The 19,841-nt window shown below is 44.7% G+C and overlaps 3 protein-coding genes and 1 non-coding gene across 9 annotated transcripts in view; 2 read left to right on the forward strand and 2 right to left on the reverse strand.

The window, feature by feature from the left end:
- Window positions 1-673: 673 nt before the first annotated feature.
- On the reverse strand, window positions 674-5,532 carry LOC130426466 (ribosomal RNA-processing protein 7 homolog A-like). Its single transcript, XM_056753268.1, has 7 exons — window positions 5,453-5,532; window positions 4,973-5,115; window positions 2,254-2,379; window positions 2,041-2,164; window positions 1,875-1,972; window positions 1,547-1,763; window positions 674-926 (listed from the first exon to the last, which is right to left on the reverse strand). Exons 1-7 carry the CDS (start codon window positions 5,508-5,510, stop codon window positions 841-843), a joined length of 852 nt encoding a protein of 283 aa, XP_056609246.1. The 5' UTR covers window positions 5,511-5,532; the 3' UTR covers window positions 674-840.
- A 708-nt stretch (window positions 5,533-6,240) lies between these two features.
- On the reverse strand, window positions 6,241-10,634 carry LOC130426319 (polymerase delta-interacting protein 3-like). 5 transcript variants are annotated; one of them, XM_056753028.1, is made up of 10 exons: window positions 10,373-10,634; window positions 8,815-8,924; window positions 8,334-8,734; window positions 8,203-8,265; window positions 7,944-8,030; window positions 7,654-7,848; window positions 7,453-7,530; window positions 6,986-7,115; window positions 6,776-6,842; window positions 6,241-6,679 (listed from the first exon to the last, which is right to left on the reverse strand). In XM_056753028.1, exons 2-10 carry the CDS (start codon window positions 8,918-8,920, stop codon window positions 6,490-6,492), a joined length of 1,317 nt encoding a protein of 438 aa, XP_056609006.1. In that variant the 5' UTR covers window positions 8,921-8,924; window positions 10,373-10,634; the 3' UTR covers window positions 6,241-6,489. The 5 variants fall into 5 exon arrangements, with proteins under 5 accessions (XP_056609006.1, XP_056609003.1, XP_056609004.1 ...); XM_056753025.1 differs by lacking the exon at window positions 10,373-10,634 and adding an exon at window positions 9,640-9,776 and having other exon boundaries at window positions 8,203-8,262; XM_056753026.1 differs by lacking the exon at window positions 10,373-10,634 and adding an exon at window positions 9,640-9,776 and having other exon boundaries at window positions 7,944-8,027.
- Window positions 10,635-10,761: 127 nt separating this feature from the next.
- Window positions 10,762-10,916, forward strand: LOC130427011 (U12 minor spliceosomal RNA). The gene has a single exon (XR_008907259.1). It is a non-coding gene; the product is annotated as a U12 minor spliceosomal RNA (small nuclear RNA).
- Window positions 10,917-11,572: 656 nt separating this feature from the next.
- LOC130426940 (protein FAM234B-like) overlaps window positions 11,573-19,841 on the forward strand; it is a 19,181-nt gene continuing 10,912 nt past the window's right edge. For both annotated transcript variants that reach the window (XM_056753953.1, XM_056753954.1), the window contains exons 1-11: window positions 11,573-11,697; window positions 12,555-12,971; window positions 13,046-13,162; window positions 13,247-13,411; window positions 14,506-14,621; window positions 14,892-15,042; window positions 15,135-15,273; window positions 16,931-17,128; window positions 17,204-17,282; window positions 17,363-17,524; window positions 17,605-17,713. In XM_056753953.1, coding sequence (XP_056609931.1) covers window positions 11,583-11,697; window positions 12,555-12,971; window positions 13,046-13,162; window positions 13,247-13,411; window positions 14,506-14,621; window positions 14,892-15,042; window positions 15,135-15,273; window positions 16,931-17,128; window positions 17,204-17,282; window positions 17,363-17,524; window positions 17,605-17,713 — 1,768 coding nt within the window. In that variant the 5' untranslated portion in view covers window positions 11,573-11,582. The remainder of the gene's footprint in view (window positions 11,698-12,554; window positions 12,972-13,045; window positions 13,163-13,246; window positions 13,412-14,505; window positions 14,622-14,891; window positions 15,043-15,134; window positions 15,274-16,930; window positions 17,129-17,203; window positions 17,283-17,362; window positions 17,525-17,604; window positions 17,714-19,841) is intronic.

Here is a 19,841-nt window from a genome sequence, read left to right on the forward strand (position 1 = left end):
CTGGACTTGTTGCAGAAAGTCTTTTATCAGATTTTATCGCGTAGTGTGTGATGCCCTGTTTTTCTCTGCAAACTTTCAAAAAGTCTGCAAGTGTGTGATGCCTAGTCTAGTCAATTGTCTTTTTTTTAATAGGCTTAGATTTGAAAAGTCTTGTAGTTTTTTTATTTATTCAAGGCGGATGCATCACAAATACTCTTGTAGTGTATTCCAGCCTAACTATAATCAATGCACAGAGCTCACATGATTGAATGGAGGCGGGGACTAAAGTCCTTATTCATGAATAAGCAAGGCTGTACAGTTCCATTAAAGTAATTTTAAGGCATGAAGAAATGATCATCACAGAACAAAACTTCTACATGAGCTACCTTAATGCTTAAACACGAGTTTAAGTGATAAAATGATGTTATGCAGTGGGACTTAAAATTTACAGGCAAAACACAGACAGTCCAAAACAAATAATGACAACATTGATGGTGGATGAAGCCACCATGAAAAAAATATTTGTAGTGTTTAATATGATTCATTTGATTTCTTGAAGTAAACTGTAGTAAATACTGCATTCATATGTACTACGGTGATGTAAAGATACTTTAATTATAGTAAAAGTGTAGTGATGTCATGAGAGTTTTGTTGATGTTTAGATTTTGACATCAGAAAGCTTAGAGTATTTGAGAGTGGGGTTTAAACTTCTTTATTTAAGTCGCACAATTTAGAACAACTGTAGTACAAAAAACTCACACAAATAGGAAAATTCAACAGAACGGCTTCAGAGTTTGTGTTAACAGAGATGATGTCATATGTTATAAGTATAGCGTGCAGGGGAATGTGGGTAAATGTTTGTTAGTAGGGTTTGAATTTCCTCTGCGCTCGCAGTAAAGCAATTTTCTGTTTGTCTTCTTCAAACTTCTTCCTCAGCTCAGCGAGATCTGAAACACATGGATGAGTGACAGGTCAGCAGGGGACATTAGACCTGTAGCCAGCCTAGTGGTCCTTCTTCTCAAGAAGTGGACCTTTCGCCCTTTCCCCACATTTACTATTTAATTATGAGGTTCATTTTTGGTGACTTTTTATGCTCAAATGTTGTGCTGGATTATCTTGTCTTCTGGCATGTCAACAATCAGTAATATTGTAATGTTATGCACAAAATGTGTTTTTTTCATCAAATGTCCCAGAACAACACAAGGCAGGTTCTGTCCAGAGATCTATATTAACTCCTCCCCTTTAACTGTCAGTCGGCTGCCAGTTCCATTTCAAAATGCAACGGTTGTTTTTATACATCCAATCAAATCGCAGAGAACGACGAAAGCTACGCCCACAATTTTTCTCATCAGAAATGGCTTTTAACTCAGAAATGCGTCAAAATACAGAAGTAAAAATGATCGCAACTTCCTGTTCACAGGGACTTTCAAATAAAAAGACTTCCCCAAATGTAACAAGGTTTGTGATTTAAAAGAGACTTTTTTATCAGGCTACAATAATAAACAAACAAAACTTAATTCTGCCCCTCTGAGGGTGAGGGGTGGGCTACGGGCCTGTCATCACTTACGTTCTTTCTGAGTGTTTCTGTGCTGCCACGAGTAAAAGTTCACCAGCTCCTTCCGTTCGCTCTTAGCTTTTTCTTTCCGAAGCGTTTTCTCATTGGCCGCCTGGCTGTGTGGGCGGGCCTTAACGCCACGAATGCCCTTCTTCACTTTGACCCAGCCCTCCTCCTCCTCCTCCTCCTGCTCCTCCTCCACCTCCTCCGCCACCTTCAGACGCTCCTCCTAACAAACACACCTCATCCATGATCAAAGGGCAATCAAATGAAGCGAGGTCAGAGGTCGATCAGTTGACCAATCACAGTGAAGCATTTCTAAGCGTGTCTGTGATGTCACCTCTTTCTTTTGTCTGTCAAACTCATTCATGAAGTCATCGACGGCTGTTTGCAGAGTCTGACCTGGAATCACTGATTGTGAATACTGCTCGATCCACTCTACAGGTACACAATCATCATTATGTGATGTCACACAACACAAACACACACTTGTGGGTGTGACTCACTGTCAATGCCGGTTTTGACGGGCCGTTCTTTAGTGGAGACGATGAGTGGGCTGCTCTGTGGGTGACACTTCACTGCTGTCACACTGGAGGCCTTTTTAAACACCACATACCCCACTCTGAAACACTACACACATACACACACATTAGTCAGTGTAATGTGATGTTCCTCGGTGTGTTATGGTGTGTGTGTGTGTGAGTGAGTGTGTGCGTTACATATTTCTCTGGAGGTCTGAAGAGTTTGGACAGGTTACTGGAGCTGGATTTACTCTCTCCTGGTCTCTCACACAGCTCTACAGACTCGATTGCTCCAAACTGCTGGAACATATCTGTGACCACACTCTAACAACAACAGAAACACAACAACTGTGAGAATACACACACATCTCAATATGCTCAGAACTAAATAAAGTCATCAGCAGATCAGCAGTGTCTTGTGATGTCTAATAAGTGCACTGAACTTAAGTTACTGCATGAAGCTATCTGTGCACATGTTTCAGCTCTGCCACAAAGACCACTGACAAACCTGCCTGTGTGCAGTGTGTGTGTTGTGTACCTGTGTGCAGTGTGTGTGTTGTGTACCTGTGTGCAGTGTGTGTGTTGTGTACCTGTGTGCAGTGTGTGTGTTGTGTACCTGTGTGCAGTGTGTGTGTTGTGTACCTGTGTGCAGTGTGTGTGTTGTGTACCTGTGTGCAGTGTGTGTGTTGTGTACCTGTGTGCAGTGTGTGTGTTGTGTACCTGTGTGCAGTGTGTGTGTTGTGTACCTGTGTGCAGTGTGTGTGTTGTGTACCTGTGTGCAGTGTGTGTGTTGTGTACCTGTGTGCAGTGTGTGTGTTGTGTACCTGTGTGCAGTATGGAGGGATGTTGAGGATGAAGAGTGTTCTGTTGTGTGTGTGTTGTGTACCTGTGTGCAGTATGGAGGGATGTTGAGGATGAAGAGTGTTCTGTTGTGTGTGTGTGTGTGTGTGTGTGTTGTGTACCTGTGTGCAGTATGGAGGGATGTTGAGGATGAAGAGTGTTCTGTTGTGTGTGTGTGTGTTGTGTACCTGTGTGCAGTATGGAGGGATGTTGAGGATGAAGAGTGTTCTGTTGTGTGTGTGTGTTGTGTACCTGTGTGCAGTATGGAGGGATGTTGAGGATGAAGAGTGTTCTGTTGTGTGTGTGTGTGTATTGTGTACCTGTGTGCAGTATGGAGGGATGTTGAGGATGAAGAGTGTTATGTTGTGTGTGTTGTGTACCTGTGTGCAGTATGGAGGGATGTTGAGGATGAAGAGTGTTCTGTTGTGTGTGTGTGTGTTGTGTACCTGTGTGCAGTATGGAGGGATGTTGAGGATGAAGGGTGTTCTGTTGTGTGTGTGTTGTGTACCTGTGTGCAGTATGGAGGGATGTTGAGGATGAAGAGTGTTCTGTTGTGTGTGTGTTGTGTACCTGTGTGCAGTATGGAGGGATGTTGAGGATGAAGAGTGTTCTGTTGTGTGTGTGTTGTGTACCTGTGTGCAGTATGGAGGGATGTTGAGGATGAAGAGTGTTCTGTTGTGTGTGTGTTGTGTACCTGTGTGCAGTATGGAGGGATGTTCAGGATGAAGAGTGTTCTGTTGTGTGTGTGTTGTGTACCTGTGTGCAGTATGGAGGGATGTTGAGGATGAAGAGTGTTCTGTTGTGTGTGTGTTGTGTACCTGTGTGCAGTATGGAGGGATGTTGAGGATGAAGAGTGTTCTGTTGTGTGTGTGTTGTGTACCTGTGTGCAGTATGGAGGGATGTTGAGGATGAAGAGTGTTCTGTTGTGTGTGTGTGTGTTGTGTACCTGTGTGCAGTATGGAGGGATGTTGAGGATGAAGAGTGTTCTGTTGTGTGTGTGTGTTGTGTACCTGTGTGCAGTATGGAGGGATGTTGAGGATGAAGAGTGTTCTGTTGTGTGTGTGTGTGTGTGTTGTGTACCTGTGTGCAGTATGGAGGGATGTTGAGGATGAAGAGTGTTCTGTTGTGTGTGTGTTGTGTACCTGTGTGCAGTATGGAGGGATGTTGAGGATGAAGAGTGTTCTGTTGTGTGTGTGTGTGTGTTGTGTACCTGTGTGCAGTATGGAGGGATGTTGAGGATGAAGAGTGTTCTGTTGTGTGTGTGTTGTGTACCTGTGTGCAGTATGGAGGGATGTTGAGGATGAAGAGTGTTCTGTTGTGTGTGTGTGTGTTGTGTACCTGTGTGCAGTATGGAGGGATGTTGAGGATGAAGAGTGTTCTGTTGTGTGTGTGTGTGTGTGTTGTGTGTGTGTTGGTTGTGTGTGTGTGTTGTGTACCTGTGTGCAGTATGGAGAAATGTTGAGGATGAAGAGTGTTCTGTTGTGTGTGTTGTGTACCTGTGTGCAGTATGGAGGGATGTTGAGGATGAAGAGTGTTCTGTTGTGTGTGTGTGTGTGTTGTGTACCTGTGTGCAGTATGGAGGGATGTTGAGGATGAAGAGTGTTCTGTTGTGTGTGTGTTGTGTACCTGTGTGCAGTATGGAGGGATGTTGAGGATGAAGAGTGTTCTGTTGTGTGTGTGTGTGTTGTGTGTGTGTTGTGTACCTGTGTGCAGTATGGAGGGATGTTGAGGATGAAGAGTGTTCTGTTGTGTGTGTATTGTGTACCTGTGTGCAGTATGGAGGGATGTTGAGGATGAAGAGTGTTCTGTTGTGTGTGTATTGTGTACCTGTGTGCAGTATGGAGGGATGTTGAGGATGAAGAGTGTTCTGTTGTGTGTGTGTTGTGTACCTGTGTGCAGTATGGAGGGATGTTGAGGATGAAGAGTGTTCTGTTGTGTGTGTGTTGTGTACCTGTGTGCAGTATGGAGGGATGTTGAGGATGAAGAGTGTTCTGTTGTGTGTGTATTGTGTACCTGTGTGCAGTATGGAGGGATGTTGAGGATGAAGAGTGTTCTGTTGTGTGTGTGTGTTGTGTACCTGTGTGCAGTATGGAGGGATGTTGAGGATGAAGAGTGTTCTGTCTTGAGGTCTGTTGATGTTTTTCTCGGATCGGACTCGATGTTCTTTAACACACAGCTGATGAGCTGCAGCATCTTCTTCTCTGAACTTCAGTGACAACACTGACAAACAAAACAAACCACAAAAGAGTTTCTGTAAAGAGCTGAAACACAGTCTGTCTGTCTGTCTGTCTATCTGTGTCTGTCTGTCTGTCTGTCTGTCTGTCTGTCTGTCTGTCTGTCTGTCTCTGTCTGTCTGTCTGTCTGTCTGTCTGTCTGTCTGTCTGTGTCTGTCTGTCTGTCTGTAGTCCGCGTATACTGTGCAGTGAGACCAAACACATTCTGAATCAGGTCATCTCGCGATGTTTTCATTTACATCGTTTGTTTTAGTTATAAAGACTTGCGGCCCCTTCCGAACCCAAAGGCGATATATTTATTGTTAACATTGTATTAGAAATACCTGTAAAACCTCCTGGAATAACAGTCGCGTGCTCGCTGCCGGACGCCGCCATCTTCATTCACGCCAACAGTCCTCGCCGGAAACCGTGACGCGCTCCGGATACTGTAGTTCTTTAACTTTAGGACTACAAATACTTGTTTCTTTCTAATTAAAGACATATACTTCTCTAAATGTTGTTTTTTTAGCTGCTCGGATGGGATCCTTATACAAGTTCATAATAAATGGTAACAGTGATAATAAAACAATATAATGAAGTAGATTTATGGAGATGGTGGTCTAGTGGGTTAAACCACTGAACTGATAAATCAAAGGTTGCTGGTTCGATCCCAGCAGACACCACCAGTGTGTCCTTGAGCAAGACACTTTACTCCATGTTGCTTCAGGGGGATTGTCCCTGTAATAAGTGCACTGTAAGTCGCTTTGGATAAAAGCGTCTGCCAAATGACTAAATGTAAATTTAGATTTAAGACAACATGAGTTTTAACAGATTTATCTGGTCCGTCGTCCATTGCTTGATAGCAAATGAGCTCCAAACCTTTTTCACAGATTGGTGCTTTCGTTGAACTAACATTCTTGTGCTGCTTTTATAAAAATGCCTTAGAAAAAAACACTATTGATGTGTGTCTTGAGACACAACATTGACACTAATATACTTTAAGATGTTTCTGTTACATTCTCTTCAGTGAAGACAGATCACACATTCATTTTAGTCAGGGACAAGTCTTAAGCCTCTTCTTAAATATGTGTACAAATGATCAATCAAAGCAGAAGAAACACACCGGTTATAAAGTGAGATCTTTACTGGAGAATATCTAGAGAATAAAGTCACAAATGAGAAAGAGAGCAACAGAGAGACACAAGTCCAGCACAGACCTGATCCAGTATTATTACACATACTGATCTATGACAGAGTATTAAAAACATCAAACACAACAAAGTGTTTCATATGAACCAGTAAATCATCAAAACCCAACAATAAAAACAGACACAATCCAAGCAGCCATCCTCTTCTGTGTGTGTGTGTGTGTGTGTGTGTGTTAAATCTTGATGCGGAAGGCCGTGGATCCGGGCGTCTCACTGGGGTTGGGCTGCTGACTGGATGATTTAAACAGAGCCTTCAGGATGGTCTGTGGATCCACATCTGGGGTGGATGAGGTTCTGGACCCGGAGCGAGACGAGCCCTCCTTCTGTCCTGAGCCCTCAGCACCCGGAGTATCGCTCAACCTCCTGAGACACAGAGAGAGAGAGATGACAGTAACTGAGCAGTGTACAGAAACACACACAGATGTGTGTATGTGAGAGAGAGACAGCAGGAGATCTTACAGTAAAATGGGCTGCTCTGATGTGATGATGTTTCCCTGAATGTGCAGGTTACACTTCATCGGTTGACCTGCAGAGAGAAAGAGATCGAGAGAGATCGAGAGACAGAGAGATTCATCTGTTAACTGAGATTCACTCTTCTCCCCATCGGGTGAAATGATGATGTCTGAATTTGTTTCTGCTGGTGTTGGGTATGAGTGATTGTTGTGTTACCGTCCAGACAGCGGTTGTTGTACTTCCTGTACGCGCTGACAGCATCCTCTTTACGCACAAACACAACCTCGGCCACACCCACTTTCACCATCCGTGCACGTTTCAGAGCGCCGCACACACAGAATAACTCCTGCGCACACGCACACACACACACACACAGTCAGATGATATGTGCTCGTTATGAACACACAAATGTGTGTGGAGTTGGCTTTTATATGTTAGTGTGGACCTAAACCTGAATACACACCAACTCATAGGGACCCGTGTTACAGGGTCCCCACAGGCACAAAAGCTTATAAATTGTACAAAATTATAGAAAATTTAAAAATAGGATCTTTAGGTTTAGGGGTTGTGTTTGGGGATAAAATATACAGTTTGTATAGTAAAAAATGTATTACTCCTTTGGACTGTCCCTACGGGTATAATAATAAAACATACATGTGTTAGTGTGTGTGTGTGTTACTCACCACTATGTCCTCCTCTGTGACACGGGGATGAAGGTTATTCACTGTGATCTTTGTGCCCTCCAGTGGACTACAGACAGGCTACAAAACACAAACAACACATCATTGACTGACTGACACATTCAGTGTCATGTGAATCTTTTCAAACAGAATATGACCACACATCACATTTATAACGTGTGTGTGTGTGTGTGTGTGTGTTACCTGTGCAGCAGGTGTGTGAGCATTGGGGTCTCCAGCGATGGGTTGTTTAGTAACGGTGGTCCTGGAGACGGGCTGCAGGGTCTGTGTGGGGGGGCGGGCAGCTGGACGAGAGGGCGGAACAGAGACTGAAGCTGGTGTGTAAGAGTCGTTCTTCACCACCTTAGTGAACGGAGCCGAGAGAGAGCCTGACCCCATCTAAACACACACACACACACGTAAGCAACATCAATATACACACAACACCCTCGATCAATGTGTGTGTGTGTGTGTTGTGATGTTGTGCGTCTCACTCGTGTCTGCAGGTTTTTGGCTGTAGTGATCTTCATCTGTTTGCTGGGCATCACAGCATCATCCTCCTCCTCCTCCTCCTCCTCCTCCTACACACAGAACATCACAAACATTACACAATCTGCACTTAAGTCACACTCACTCATTTGACGAAAATATTTGTCTCCTTTAATTGGTTCCAAAACAATCACACAGAAGTATCAAACTCCTTTTAAAAAAATATTGAAATATGGTGGTGAAATTGTGTCGTGTCAGTCTCACCTGAGACGCTCTAGAAGGAACATTGATTCTTATCCCGCTGGTCATTCCCACCGGCCTCTGCTGCTGAACACACACACATTTAACATGCGTCTTAAGTAGAAGTTTAGATTTGTCTATACTAATCTGCTCACCTGAATGGTTTTGGTTATCTTCAGAAGTGCTGCTTTCTGATTGGTTGTTGACGGGGCGCTTCTCTTCAAACTCAACCTATCGCGTGCATCCACTACTTTTGAAATCCCGCCTCCTGGCTGCAAGGCCACGCCGACTCTGGAGCTCAGGCCCTGATTGGTGGGAAAGTTCCTGGCGGCAGTGGTGATTGGAGCGGTATTTTGGATATGGATGTGTGGTATTCCTGCAGCGGTGGGCTTGGCGGGCTGAGACTGTACTGCGGTAAGAGGTGTCTGCTGTTGTTTACGCGAGTTTAACATCTGCCGCGCGTCCTGCACCGCACTGGTAGCCCCTCCTCGGCCACGGATGCGGGAGCGCGCATCTTTCTGTCCCAGTTTCTCTCTTGCGTCCTTCAACAGAAACCCTGGACGGACGAACAGGTGGATGAAAAACTGAGTAGCAGTTACAGAATTGCTTATTAAAAACAGCGCTCAAGGCATTCACCTGCAGTGGCTCCTCCCACTCCTAGTCGCTGTCTGACATCACTGGTGCCAATCTTCTGACGGGCATCAAAGGCCCTGCCCACCGACACCGCCCCTCTGCCATACATGGGCCTGTGGGACGGACAAACATTCCCAGATAAAACACAAGTTACATGATCCTGTTATAACATTCCGGATTTATTTACATTTTTGCCAATGTTGATCACACATGTCTGAAGAGGGACTTCCATAAATTCATTAGCTCCACGGCATGAAAAAATACTGTATTATATATTACTATAAACCGTTTATTACAGTTATAACTACACTATGTAACTCATATATACACAACAAAAAGTTAGTAAACACTGTACTGTTTACTTTTTAAATATAATTTACTGTAATTGTTCTACCGTTCACTATCATAAACACAAGAGTATATCATGCAGGAATTCAACAGAAAGCAAAACACAAACATTCAACACAGCATATTAAAAACACGAGGTGATATAGTCATCACATCAAGATCGTGTGGTTGTGGTTTATATCGTGCAGTCTGCAGAACTCTGATAAGTTAAAGTCTTCGTTTAAACCTGTTAAAACTGAGAAATGAGTTAAATGAAAACAATGTTTAACCGCAAACAACAGCGCAATGAAGGCCTTGAGTAGCGCGAAAGCCAATGATAACACGAGTTTAGACGTGAAAGCCAATCAGCGATGGCAGAGGGTGGGACATCACGTCCAGACACAACAGCGCTAATAAACAGACTCGCGAAAGCATAGAAACTTCCAAAAACAACTCCGCGTTTAAAAATGGCTGCTGTTTAAAATGTGTCGAAAGAAATACCTCTTACTGGAACCTCTAACGTTAACATTTCGACGCCGAATCACTTCATCCAGAGAAAGATCCGCCATGTCTGCGATCGCTGGAGCCCATTCGAACAACTCTACGCGTGAGCGGAAATAGATATGGGCGGGGCAAAGGAGTCGCAAGACGGCCAGCGGAGAGGGACAAATATCGATGCGTTCGATCGACATATACCGCCCTCTTAAGGGCAATTCGGAAAGGAACAATAATGGCCGCCGTGTAAAAAGAAAGTTCCAAACCGACATGTTGAAAACTGGCCACTATAAAGTTCCCTTCTTGAATTTCGAAGGTTACAACTGATGCGCACTTCACTGCACCATGATTGTCTGGGCAGATAGTTGCGTCACGACGGCCACTTCAAGAAGCAGTTGTTGGGTCCCTAAACCCTTCATCCATTCCAGGTCTCAGGACGTCTTAACCCTTCGGAATGTACAACATGCTGCTTTACAATAGGGTTTATTTAATTTATTTATTATATATCCATTTGTCATTATCTGGTAGACGATAAAATATATATAACATGAATATATTACAGTGTGTGTGTGTTAAGTGCTTTCTTTTGATTTCACTTTCTCGATATTCTCTTGCTTTACACATTTCATTTTTAGACAAACACAGCTGACCACCACCACATCAAACCTGCTTCAAATAAACAAGGTGTGAAACTTTACATTCGCGTTTGAAAATAAATAAGAGAAGACTCTATACATACCTGAATGTATAAGGATGTTCTAAAGTGTTCGGTTAGAAAATGTATCTAGACGAAGCAGGACACACAAATCAATAACGTTGACTTAATTATAATATAAACAAACAAAATAAAACTAAGTTGACAGCCCTCCCCCCACGGCGTCGCCAGACTGTGACGTTATACACTTTCCCACAATGCACCGCTCGTATCCTCCAACCAGGGATTAAATGGCGAATTTTGAGCATTTAAAATACATTTTAATTCGTAACTGTTTGTGTTATAGTGTACTAATGACGGACACACATGTGATGAGTGAAGAGAAGAGTGACTGCGCGCGCGCTCATTCTGTCACCATCACTGTGCACACACGCGCATTCTGTACTGTACTCTGTCTCGCGCTCCATCACGTCATGCCTTAAACTGATGAGTAAGGAAAATAACGACGCGGGGTGACGCCCGTGTCCTCGCTCAAACTCGCGAGAGGAATTTTTGTAAGGGCACAGGTCCGACTGCTGAGGTGACTCACCTACTTAGTGAGATGCCTCGCGGTACCAGGATCTGCCCCGGACCCTAATGAGTGATGATTAAAGAAACTTAGAGTCAGTAGATAAAACTTCAATGTCTTAAGATGTGAATCTAAATATGTACACAAAAATATTTAATACCTTTATACGGATAACTTGATAAGCACGATCCACGGTTGTTTAATATTCTGTATAGTTTAGATAAAAAATAAAATATTTATCCACGTACATGAGATGTGAGATGGTGGTCTAGTGTGTTAAACCACTGAACTGGTAATCAAAGGTTGCTGGTTCAATCCCAGCAGTCACCACCAGTGTGTCCTTGAGCAAGACACTTTACTCCATATTGCTCCAGGGGGATTGTCCCTGTAATAAGTGCACTGTAAGTCGCTTTTAAGCGTCTGCCAAATGACTAAATTATAAATTATACATTTTATATATGATGATACCCCAAATAATGTAATGTTGTCATAAAACATTACATTTGTTTGTCCAAGGTACCCACAAGCCAAAACGCTATCACAACAATTTCGTATTATTTTGGATTCATATGTCGTAAATGTCAGAATAAAACCAATAACTGTTCCCAAAATCCGTTGATTATTTATTGCATGGTTTAATAGCTGACGTCATGACCATTGAAGAAAACGTAACATCTTTCATCTTAAAACTTTGTCAGGGCTGTAATGAAAAAGACTTCATTTCCCATGATGCATCTATTTAACGCTCTTTACTCTAGCGCCGCGGGAACAACGCGCGTCGCCGCGCTGTTATCATCGCGCGCAATGGCTGCAGCTCTATCTCGCGCTCTGAAATTACCAGGTTAGTTCAACATTATTTACAAGGCAGAGATGTAATAATAAAAGTGTAGCGATAGCTCAGATGTGACCGAGCGCTCGTGCGCTGTCGCCTTGTGCGTTGATCAGTGACGTCATTGATGTGGAACAATTCATAGACGCATATGCCGTTATAACGTGAGAGTGCATTTAAAACTCTACACGCTTGTCAACATAACCGATCAGAACTCTAATCGATTAGAGGTTTAATTGAGCACGCACAGATAACCTTAATAAATACAGTGAGCGCGACGCGAAAGAACTACTGTGCGCATGAAATTAAACGACACGTTGAAATAACGATATGAAATATTGCCACGCGTGATATTAAACCATAAACAATAATCATTCCTGCAGATCATTAAAGCACTATGTGCTGGGTTCATGTGCAAAGAAACACTGCTATTATCAATACATGACCATCACTCCTGTGAGCCGCCAATGTCCTCAAGTGGATAAAAGACGTACAGATCTAATCATTGAATAATTGTTAGAATTGTGTGTTTGTTAAGACGTGTGAGTTTCGTCATTACGTTTAAACACGCAGTGAAGTGCATTAGAAAGTGTAGCTTTGTTTGATGCGTTGACGTCATGTCCACTGAAACAGGAAGTTAGTGAGAGACCCCTCCCTCTTTAAAACCAGTCTGCAGAATGATGATGTCATATTAACCATTGATGTGTAATGGAAGTGAGACCCTGTCCGTTTTGAATGCTTATACATGTTGTTTATATCCTTAAACTCCCAGTTTGTACTAAAAGACCACAAGTATGTAATAGCACAAGCTTGATTATGATAGAAAACATGGCGTGTGTGTGTGTGTGTGTGTGTGTGTGTGTGTGTAGGAAAGAAGGCATCAGATCTGGGCGAGTATGACCCTCTGACGCAGGTGGACAGTGAGGATGAAACTGAAGACGATGATCTGGTTCTGAATTATCCTCGGAACGGTCTGAGTCCGGTCTTACCGGAGCTGAGGGGACGGCTGGTGAATGAGGAGGAGTTTCACGAGGAGGAGTGGATAGCTCATCATGTGCAGAGAGAGGAGGAGGGGCATGAGGCGGATGGGGCGGGGCCAGGAGAGAGTCAGGGCGGAGACTCTGAAGAGAAGGCGTTGCGAGTACGAGGATCTCTGCGGACCGCCGCCTTCCTGCTGCCGTTGACGTGTGCGGCGCTCGTGATTCTGCTGTGCGCGTTTCTCGTACCCTGCCCGCAGGGGGCGTCGCACAACAGACCGTGGGAGCGTCTGCTCGGAGATGTCGGGGGTGAGTGACATGTAACCACATAACCAATGAAATCTCAGCGATGTACGTGCTCGACTGTGAGTTTTTTCTATCAGGTGTGACATCGCCTCCTGTTGCATTGTGGGATGTGGATGGAGACGGACTGGACGATGTGCTGATTGGCGTCAGAAACATTTCTAATGACAGTCAGCCAATGAACACCCAGAATAAAAGTGAGAAGATCGCACACACATCACACGAGCACTCATAAGGCTCAGATGTGGAGAGTTACAGTGTGTGTGTGTGTGATTGTGTAGAGTACAGCGTGGTTGCGGTGAGTGGAGTCGATGGGCAGCTGCTGTGGAGGAAGACGCTCAGAGAAACACTGACCTCAGTTCAGTGTGGACTACACACAGGAACTACATCATCAGCTTGTGTCGTCATCAGCTCTGGACACATCATCAGTGTCAACTCCTCCACAGGTTACACACACATGCACATACACATGCGCGCATTCACGCTACAGACACACACCCACGAACATATACACACACATGAACGCATGAATGCAAACATGCACAAACACGCATACATATCCGCGCATGCACGCTGCAGACACACATGCACAGACACACGCACGCACAGACACACGCACGCACAGACACACGCACAGACGCACGCACGCACAGACGCACAAACACACGCACACACGCGCGCACACGCACGCACACACACACACACAGTTGTCCTGAATGTCCAAAAATTTGAAAGAGGCGATTTCTAATCAAACTGAGGTTTATTAATCAGATTATAACAAAATTCTGCGCGCTGGGTTGCTGGACAACACTCCTCTGTCCTTCCCAGGAACAACAACCCCCACAGCACATATTCACAGCATTTATTGTTATTTCACGCCGATCTCTCTTCTGCTGGGGGCCGGGATCTTCCTTGTTTCCACCAATCACCAACTTCTGCCTTATCTCGTTCCTGTAAAACACTTCTGAAACAACATTCCAAATACCTCCCCCAACCCCCTAAACAACTGCAGCTGAAGATGCCCCGTCTCCCCCACAGACTCACATTCCTCTGCTGCAAGCACTTCATTATCAGCACATAGCTTGGGTATCAACAATATTATGACTTCACCTCTATATAAGACAAAACTAAATAAATGATTAAATCCTTCAACACACACACACACACACACACACACACATGCATGCATGCAAACGCGTACACTCACATGCATAGGCGCGTGCATACACTCATGCACGCATACATGCGCACAGACACACATGCACAAACATACGCCCCCGCATGCACACACGCGCACTCACATGGACACATACTCACACACATGCTCGCACGCACGCACACATACGCACAAACATCAACAAGATTAACTGGAGAGCAAATGGAAAGTTTCATTGAGTTCTCATGTGTGTCTGTGATAGTTCTCCTGAGGAAAGAGTCTGAAGTGTGTCTGTCATTAGAGTTTGACAAGAGATGTCAACAATGTGTCAAGCTGTGATTGATGATACGAGTGTGTGGATAATTGTGTTGTGGGTGATTTCAGGTAGAATGTTGTGGACTGCACCTGTGGGGGATGTTGTGTCTCCTGCTGTTCTTCTTCCTGATCTACAGGGAGACACAATCCCAGATTTACTCATCGCAACACTGCCAGCAGACCAGGTGACGCACACAGACACACACATGTTTGCACAGCTATCTTTATGAGGACTAACCCTAATCCTGACCTAAACCTGATTATAACCTAAACCCTAAAACCAGGTCTTGACCCTCAAACAGTCCTTTAAAGGGGTCTCAGAAAGTGAAAATGTCCTCACTTTACTCTCTTAGTCCTCATTCTGCTGGTCTAAAACTCAAACTGGTCCTCATAAAGATAGATGTACACACACACACACATTGATTGATCCACTGAGTGTTAATGTGTGTTTGCAGGTGTCTGATTTGGCTCTGGTGTTGATCTCTGGGAGGTCAGGAGCTCTGATTGGCCGGCCGGTGAACTTTAACCTCACAACACAGGGAAAGCTGATTGGTCCACTGCTGCATGAGACTGTGACTGGAGCTTATTACATTCTGTTTGGACTGGGTGAGATTCTGAATGTGTGTTTGTGTGCATGCGTGTGTGTGATCAGATGTGTGCTTCTTACCTGCTGGATGATTGTCATGTTGTGTGTTCAGGCACTGTGGAGGCCGTGTCACTGCACTACATTTACAGTCAGGCAACAGGCAGGACACCAATCTCCAAAATCACACTGAAGGACCCCCGCTGGGAGCATCTGAGGAACAGCAGCACAACATCACAAATTCATATTAGCAGGTGACAACACACACGCAACAGTAACACACACACGCAACAGTAACACACACACGCAACAGTAACACACACACACACACGCAACAGTAACACACACGCAACAGTAACACACACACACACACACACACGCAACAGTAACACACACGCAACAGTAACACACACACGCAACAGTAACACACACGCAACAGTAACACACACACGCAACAGTAACACACACACGCAACAGTAACACACACACGCAACAGTAACACACACGCAACAGTAACACACACGCAACAGTAACACACACACGCAACAGTAACACACACACGCAACAGTAACACACACACAACAGTAACACACACACAACAGTAACACACACATGCAACAGTAACACACATGCAACAGTAACACACACACGCAACAGTAACACACACACACACGCAACAGTAACACACACGCAACAGTCACACACACACACACACGCAACAGTAACACACACGCAACAGTAACACACACACGCAACAGTAACACACACGCAACAGTAACACACACACACGCAACAGTAACACACACACACACTCGACAGTAACACACACACGCAACAGTAACACACACACGCAACAGTAACACACACACACACTCGACAGTAACACACACACGCAACAGTAACACACACGCAACAGTAACACACACACGCAACAGTAACACACACACGCAACAGTAACACACACACACACACACGCAACAGTAACACACACACACACGCAACAGTAACACACACACACGCAACAGTAACTCACACGCAACAGTAACACACACGCAACAGTAACACACACACACGCAACAGTAACACACACACACACAACAGTAACACACACGCAACAGTAACACACACGCAACAGTAACACACACACGCAACAGTAACACACACGCAACAGTAACACACACGCAACAGTAACACACACACGCAACAGTAACACACACGCAACAGTAACACACACACGCAACAGTAACACACACGCAACAGTAACACACACGCAACAGTAACACACACACGCAACAGTAACACACACACGCAACAGTAACACGCAACAGTAACACACACGCAACAGTAACACACACACGCAACAGTAACACACACACACGCCAGTAACACACACACGCAACAGTAACACACACACGCAACAGTAACACACACGCAACAGTAACACGCAACAGTAACACACACGCAACAGTAACACACACACGCAACAGTAACACACACACACGCAACAGTAACACACACACGCAACAGTAACACACACACACGCAACAGTAACACACACACGCAACAGTAACACACACACGCAACAGTAACACACACACGCAACAGTAACACACACACACGCAACAGTAACACACACGCAACAGTAACACACACATGCAACAGTAACACACACGCAACAGTAACACACACACACACACAACAGTAACACACACACGCAACAGTAACACACACGCAACAGTAACACACACACGCAACACTAACACACACACAAGACAGTAACACACACACAACAGTAACACACACACACACAACAGTAACACACACACAACAGTAACACACACACACGCAACGGTAACACACAGACCCACACAGTCATCATCACGTATCTCTCTCTCTCTGTGTGTTTGTCAGTGGCTCTGAGCAGGTGGAGTTGTTGGTTCCTCTGGTGGCCGGTCTGTGTCACACAAACAATAATGTGGACGGCGCGTGGCTGCAGAACTCCAGTCGCAGTGATTGGATTCTGGTGTGTGAGTTGAACAGCAGACTGTCTGTGGTGAGAGAGAGCGACGGCCGCCCCGAATGGACCCTCCATCTCACCTCCATCCACAGGTACACACATCACAAACCTCACACAACACACACACCAAACATCTACACATCTGACCACCGTGTGTGTGCTTGCAGTCGTCCGGCGTCGGGTCACTTTAATGATGATGGTGTTCCTGATCTACTCATTCATCAGTCAGCCAATGGCGTCAGGAAGGTGTGGATCTCATTAGCATCTCATTAACACGCACACGCACTACGAGTTTATGTGACGCTGAACATCCCTTTGAATGACAGGTGCAAATCATTGACGGTGCTCGTGGGCGGAGCTTGTGGGAGGCGGAGTTTGTGTGTCCTCGACTGGCAGTAGAAGATGTGACCGTTCTGACCGCATCGGGCCAATCGGTGTTCCTCTTTTGGGCGGGAGATCCGCTCTCTCATTCGCAGAACGTTACCAAGGCAACCTCACATCCGTCACATGATGGTTTGGTGTGTTGGTGAATGGGTTGAGCGTGAACGTTTGTGTTTGTGTTCGGCAGACAGCTGCAGCTGAGCCGGTTTTACGCAGACTCTTCCTGCTTCATCCCATGTATCCCATGATCCTCCTGGAGCTGAGCAGCACCACAGACACTGTACTCACGGCCACAGGTAACCCTGTGCTTCTCTCGCACTCTCTCTCTCACTCTGTGTCTCTCTCTCACTCACTCACTCACTTACTCACTCACTCTTTGTCTCTCTCTCACTCACTCACTCTTTGTCTCTCACTCTCTCACTCTGTCTCTCACTCACTCACTCACTCTTTGTCTCTCTCTCACTCACTCACTCTTTGTCTCTCACTCACTCACTCACTCTCTCACTCTGTCTCTCACTCACTCACTCACTCACTCACTCTGTGTCTCTCACTCGCTCGCTCACTCACTCTCTCGCTCTCTCGCTAACTCACTCACTCTCTCACTCACTCACTCACTCACTCTGTGTCTCTCACTCACTCACTCACTCACTCACTCACTCACTCTGTGTCTCTCACTCACTCACTCTCTCTCTCTCTCTCTCTCTCTCTCACTCACTCTCTCACTCACTCACTCACTCACTCTCTCACTCACTCACTCACTCACTCACTCACTCACTCACTCTGTGTCTCTCACTCACTCACTCACTCACTCTCTCTCTCTCTCACTCACTCACTCTCTCACTCACTCACTCACTCACTCACTCACTCACTCACTCACTCTGTGTCTCTCACTCACTCACTCTCTCTCTCTCTCTCTCTCTCTCTCACTCACTCACTCACTCACTCACTCACTCACTCACTCAAGATTCAAGATTCAAGATTCAAAGGAGCTTTATTGGCATGATAAAAGAAAATGTACATTGCCAAAGCACAAGATTAAATATAAACATGCAGAAATACAGATTAAGATCAAAAATAAGATAGAATAAAATTAAAAGTCTATAAGTAAAAATCTATATATATACATCTCAATATAAACAGAAAAAGAGTTTTAATTAAAGTTCTCAATAAGGGTGATAGTGTCAGTTTGTGTGTGTTGTTCTGTCAGTGTTGTGTTGTGTTGTGCTGCTTGTTCTTTGGTCGTGGCAGGACTTGACATATCTTGCAGCCAGGTTTGAGCTTCTTGACTTTTCTCCCAGTATGTATGAGATCTTGTCCTTTTGTTGAAACTGGTCAAAGTCTTTGTGTAAGTTTGTAAACTGGGGGAAGAATGTTTCTCTGATGTGTGTGTAGTTGGGACAGGAGAGGAGAAAGTGCAGCTCTGTTTCCACTTGATTGTGTGTGCAGTGTGGACACAGTCGCTCTTCTCTCGGTGTCCATGTGTGTCTGTGTCTGCCCGTCTCTACAGTGAGCTGGTGATCACTGAGTCTGTACATGCTCAACACTTTTCTTAGTTTAGGGTCTGATACGCTTGTGAGGTATTCTGACACTTTATATTCTCTCTTTAGTGACAGATAGCATTCCAGTTTACTTTGCTGAGCTGTTGCTTCTGTCCAGTGTTGGAGATATTTCTCTTTTTGTCTTTTCATCATTTGGTTTAGTCTGGCTGGGGTTTGGGGTTGACTTGGGCATGTTTGGGGTTGTAGAGTTAGTTGTGAGATCAGTTGGATGAAGGGGTTTCTCTCTGGGCTCAGCTCTTGATGACTTAAGGCTTTGTGATGGAGTGTGTCTGTGTCGCTGTTCTTAAGGTGTGTGTAGAATTTTAAAGCTCTTTTTTGTATTTTAATGATTAGAGGATACAGTCCTAATTCTGCTCTGCAGGCGTTGTTTGGAGTTTTTCTCTGTACCCGTAGAATGTTTTTACACATTTCTGTTTGCAGAATCTCTATTGGGTGTTTGTCCCATTTGGTGAACTCTTGGTTGGCGAGAGGACCCCAAACCTCACTTCCATACAGCGCGATTGGTTCTATAATTGATTGTATTATTTTCAACCAGATTACGGTTGGGATGTCAATTTTGATATTCTTTTTTATGGCGTAAAAGGCTCTTCGTGCCTTGTCTCTCAGGTCGTTCACAGCCTTGTTTAAGTTTCCGGTGTTACTAATGTTTATACCAAGATATGTGTAGTTCTTGGTGTGTTCTAGGGGCACGTTGTTTAGTTTGAAACGGTGATGTTGATTTTGGCTACTGGGCTTTTTTTGGAATATCATGACTCGAGTCTTCTTAAGGTTAACCGATAGGGCCCATGTTTGGCAGAAAGTGTGCAGGGTGTCCAGATGTTGCTGTAGACCTTCTTTTGTGGGTGACAGCAGCACCAGATCGTCT

This window comes from Triplophysa dalaica, chromosome 7 (genome assembly GCF_015846415.1).
Source record: "Triplophysa dalaica isolate WHDGS20190420 chromosome 7, ASM1584641v1, whole genome shotgun sequence".
Taxonomy (NCBI): Eukaryota; Metazoa; Chordata; class Actinopteri; order Cypriniformes; family Nemacheilidae; genus Triplophysa; species Triplophysa dalaica.